The sequence below is a fragment of the Panthera uncia genome, assembly GCF_023721935.1.
Source record: "Panthera uncia isolate 11264 chromosome A1 unlocalized genomic scaffold, Puncia_PCG_1.0 HiC_scaffold_17, whole genome shotgun sequence".
Taxonomy (NCBI): domain Eukaryota; kingdom Metazoa; phylum Chordata; class Mammalia; order Carnivora; family Felidae; genus Panthera; species Panthera uncia.
In genome coordinates, this window is record NW_026057577.1 from 147,855,082 (window position 1) to 147,859,943 (window position 4,862).

At 48.7% G+C, this 4,862-nt stretch overlaps 1 protein-coding gene across 1 annotated transcript; it reads left to right on the forward strand.

Annotated features, from left to right (window-relative positions):
- The first annotated feature begins 2,993 nt into the window (after positions 1–2,993).
- Positions 2,994–4,849, forward strand: MED10 (mediator complex subunit 10). Its single transcript, XM_049648296.1, has 2 exons — positions 2,994–3,180; positions 4,510–4,849. Exons 1-2 carry the CDS (start codon positions 3,059–3,061, stop codon positions 4,595–4,597), a joined length of 210 nt encoding a protein of 69 aa, XP_049504253.1. The 5' UTR covers positions 2,994–3,058; the 3' UTR covers positions 4,598–4,849.
- The last annotated feature ends 13 nt before the right edge of the window (positions 4,850–4,862 follow it).

Here is a 4,862-nt window from a genome sequence, read left to right on the forward strand (position 1 = left end):
TTTTTTTTTTTTGTTTTTTTACTTTTTGAGTTGAACCCATAGCTTATTATTTCTGGGCAATTTCCCCTCAAAGTATAGCTTTAGAACCAAAACAGATGTTTGATAAGAAAGGCTTGTCATTCAGTTCCAAATATTTTACACTTTCCCCTGTAACTAGAATTACCATGGCATGTATCAACCAGATGGAGACGTCTTTGGTGGTGAATGGAAGAGGTGCCATTAGCAATCACCAGGATGACAGTCAACAAGTGGGTCTTGCCCATGCAAATTCAGATGTATGGACACCCATAGATTATTTCAGAGTGTGTTTTGGTTTTCAAATGTGTGTGTGTGTGTGTGTGTGTGTGTGTGTGTGTGTGTGTAAAGAGCAAATAACTTCATTGATTTCTGTTATAATTACACTGAAGTCAGAAAGTCGGGTCTATGTAATAAAATTTGGAATTTGCTGAAACTTCCTTTGTGGTCTAGTGAATGGTCCCATTTTTATAAATATACCACATGTGCTTGGAAACAATTTGTTTTCAGGGTTCCCTGTTCTCACAGATCCCATTAATTAGCTCTCTTATTCAAATCCTTTCTCTCTCTATCTATATATCTACTTCATATATCATGTTCTGATAGAGGTATTCCAAATCTCCTGTTATGATTATGGATTTTCAATGATACCGCATTATTTATCAATTTTTGTGCTAGATATCATAAAGCTGTTTTGTTAGTTGCTTATAGATTCATATTACATCATCTTCGTGGTTTCTTCCCTTTGTCAGGAAAACGATCTTTCCACCTTTTATGAATTTTTGATTTTATATGCTTTCACAACTTTCATTTGGTTGCTGGCATATCTTACTGTATCCTGTCTCTTTCCTTCAACCTTTCTGTGCGTTTGTTTTAGGTGTGCCCTTGAAAAACCGTGTACCTAGATTAAAACAGCAAGCATAACATCAGCAACGTACGGCACTTCCAATTTGAGAGTCTGTTTTAAAACTAAATAGTTAAATCTGCTTACACTTATCCTGATCACCAACACATTTGTCCTTCATTCTTTCACCTTATTGTAGCTTCTTTTCCATGTTTGTTCTTTGCTTCGCATATTCTCTTTTTCTTGCCTTCTATTGAATTGATTATGTGTTCCTAATTCCCTTTCACCTGACCAGGTTGGACATTATATATTCTACTAAAGAGGGAACCTTAAATTTTTAAAATAAATACTGAACAAATTCTAATTTCCCATCAATATCTATCACTTTCTTATGAAATGGAGGACTGTTAACTTCGTATCCTGATGTCTCCCCAATCATCTTTTTCTTCTTTGACAAATATTTAATTTCTGCCTTGTCTGACAATCCCCCTGAGGTTAGTTGTTGTTGAATGGGGAGGGAAGTATTTTACCTAATATTTCTGTGTACTCAGAGCAGAACAGAGGCTTCCCATGTAAGTTTCGTACAGCACATCGATTGGAGTCCCTGATTTCAGTACGTTTGACAAATCAATTACCTTCACTGGGTGCCCATTTTTGGTCACACCTGGGAGAGAACATCTAGAAAAGGAGCTACCTCATTTTGCCTAAGACTCTAGGAACTGAAGAGTGAGGACGATGCATATTATGATATTTAGTAAAGGAGGAAATCACTGTAGTCTGAAAAGTCCAGAGCTAACCACGGTTAGTCCTAGAAGAATGGGCAGAAAAGTTTCTTAAGAACAAGAGTGATGCGATCAAGGTGGAATTTCCTAAGATCAGTGACCAGCAGCTTACCACAAGCTCCGTGCAGGAAGGGTTATTCTTTATAGATAGGGCAGTTTCATTAGAGCTGGCAGGAGTGGGGGAGGGCCTGCCTTGGGTAGGTGGCAGGAGTTAGGGAAGGAAGCGCCGAGTGGGAGGTGATTGGACAGAAGAATTTCAGGAGGTGGATGCTAGCTGCACACGAGAGGAAGGAAGGGGGGCCGGCGCTGACTGCAAGGGTTCCAACGGCGGGGCAGGGAAACCACCTTTGTTGGGCCTTTCATGGAAGCTTTTGGATTTCCGTCTAGGTGGGGGTTTGTGAAGGCGCTGCACTGTATGGTGCATGGAGATGACTGGCCTCTGGTGGGACTGGCGGGAGTTAGTGCTGGAAGGCCTCAATTGTGACGCCAGGCTTTAGTCACCCTGAGCTGTCCTGGCTGCTCGTGTACTCATTTGGGGAAGGCAGATAGTTCGCTACTGGGAAAGTCGCAGGTCCAAAGCCCAGCATGAGCTGACTTTCAGTGCCAGGGCCAAGGCTGGGTGGCTCCAAGAGGGCCTGGGCCTGGCTGAGGGAGGCCAGCCTCCAGGGGAGCAGGTGGGGGGGGGGGGGGGGGGGGTGCCTGCTGGACTCTGCAAATAAAGAAATGCAGGAGTGAGTGGTATCCGAGATCTTAAAGATGGTTATGTCAGGGTGCAGGATTTCAGGTGTCTTTCCCTCTTTCTTCATTATATTTTTTCCTGTATTGTTTTAATTATTTGCAATGAGTAATTTGTATATTCAGAAAACAAAAGTCATTTTCCTCGTGGGGATAAGCTACTGTTTCCAAGCACTGCCTGTTGCTCTCGGGGTCTTAAACCAGTCTAATTTCAAGCAGCTGTCTGCACTCAATATTCCAAGTTGATGGACGAGAACGAAGGCTCAGAGGCTAGCTTGCGCAGGGCTAGGGGAGGCAGAACGAGGTGTCGCAGGTCCCCAGGGCTAGCTCCTGGCGGGCCTCAGAGCAACAGGGCAGTCCTGAGGACTGACAACACCTGGGGACCCGGTTTAGCTGGAAGGATCCCGCTCACCTGGGCGGCTCGGGGCTGCTGGGGCGGGGCTGAGCTGGCTTCCGTCCCGCCCTGCGCTCGAGCTCCGCCCCCGCACGCCGATCCCGGCCCAGACCACGCCCCCAACGCTCGTCCCGCCCACAGCCTAGGTCCCGCCCCCCCCGGCCGCGCGGGTAGCCCCCTCAGACCCCGCCTCCTGCCGCTGGAGGAAACGGAAGTGGCGGCGGGCTCGGGCGGAAGCAGGAAGCGGCGGAGCAGGACCACGCGCGGGGCGGTGTTTGTTGTGGGGCCATGGCGGAGAAGTTCGACCACCTCGAGGAGCACCTGGAGAAGTTCGTGGAGAACATCCGGCAGCTCGGCATCATCGTCAGCGACTTCCAGCCCAGCAGCCAGGCCGGGCTCAACCAGAAGCTGTGAGTGGCGGCCCGAGTCCGCGGGCGTCTGCCGGGGCTGGCGGGGCGGCGTCTGCCGGGAGTCGCGCCGGGGAGCCGGGGAGCCGGGCCGCGGGGGAGCCGGGGCCTGGCCGGGAGCCGCCCCTCTCCGCCGTCGTCTGGGCCTGGTCTGGCTCCAGGCTGAGCGCCCGGGGCGGGCTCGCCGCCGCCTCTTGCCGGCCCTCCTCCCTCCCGCTCTGCTTTGCTGCAACCTTTTCTTGGGGGCCCATTTGGAGACGTCACCATGGGCTGACTGTGCAGTTTCTGGGCCTGATAATCAAAGCCTGTCCTCGAGCGCGTGTGACTCCTTCCTTTTCTCCTGGGCCCTCCTGGGGAGTTCTGTCCCCGTCCCCAGAGGGGAGGCGGACTTCACGGGGGAGTGCACCGGATTGAGCCCCGGAAGGAGAGGGATCTGAAACCACTTGCTGCGGAGGCCTGAATGTGGAGGAGTTGGATGGGGGAGGTGGTGAGGAAGGTTGCAGACCGTTTATTAACTTTTTTGGCAACAGCTCCGTGCTGGCCATGGTATTAGTCCCTGGGATGAACAAGAGGCAAATACGCGAACAGAATGTCCTGATGAAAGCTCGGCTTTATAGGGGGTACAGACATCCAACATAATTGCAACCCAGCGTTACAAACCCAGTGCAGGGGGACTAGCCTGGTGATCTCTGAAGCCTCCAAAAGGAGGCTGAGATTGAACCAGCCAGGGATGGTTTTCTTACTCCCAGACTCGGAGGATGGGTTCTTAAGTGGGAGTCCGCTGCCCCATGTGTTCTCTGAAATTGCACACAAAACCAGGTGGAAGTCAGGGTAATTGTTTTTGAGAGAAGATTGATAGTTTTCATCAGATTCTCAAAAGGGTTGGTTTCTGTCCCCCCCCCCCCCCCCCATATTGGTTGTTTCTACTTTAGCAAAGAAAGTCAAGGGTTGCCTGGGTGACTCAGTGGTTAAGCGTCTGCCTTCAGCTCAGGTCATGATCTCGCTGTTCATGAGTTCGAGCCTCACATCTGGCTCTGTGCTGTCTGCACAGAGCCTGCTTCAGATCCTCTGTCCCCTCCCTTTCTGCCCCTCCCCTGCGTGCGCTCACTCTCTCTCTCTCAAAAATTAATACATGAAAAAAGGAAGAAAGTCAGATACCTGAGGGTATTCTCCAACTCCAGAGCTTTCCTAGGAATTCTGTAGCTAAACAGAGCCATGTGCCTTGTTGGGGTAAGGAACTCTGTCCCCTGTGGAGTTCTAGTTGGCCGCCTGGGTGGTGTTCCTGCTGTCATGTGAATTAACCACATGGCCCACTTTTGTTTTTTCCCCCAGGAATTTTATCGTTACTGGCTTACAGGATATTGATAAGTGCAGGCAGCAGCTTCATGACATTACTGTGCCTTTAGAAGTTTTTGAGTAAGTATCATTCTTGATTTTCATTTGAGTAGAATTCTTGTTTAATGATGCTATAATGACTCCTTCAGCTACTGGCATTTAGCAATTTATAGGTGCTGGGGATAAGCCAGTGAAGATAGACGAAAATTACTTGCTTTCAGGGAGCCTGTGTTTTAATGGGATTAAAAACTCAAAAAAAAAAAAAAATCTACATATTGAAAAAGAGTTAACATGTGAGTAAAGGTTTATTAAATATGTGAAAAACACCATAGGCTCTCAAAAATCCATAT

What these genes read in the sequence shown, in the direction of transcription:
- MED10 (XM_049648296.1), top strand. Translation starts at nt 3,059, where the DNA reads ATGGCGGAGAAGTTCGACCACCTCGAGGAGCACCTGGAGAAGTTCGTG. An exon ending in GCCGGGCTCAACCAGAAGCT is followed by an intron (nt 3,181 to 4,509) that starts GTGAGTGGCGGC and finishes TTTTTCCCCCAG; the next exon opens with GAATTTTATCGTTACTGGCT.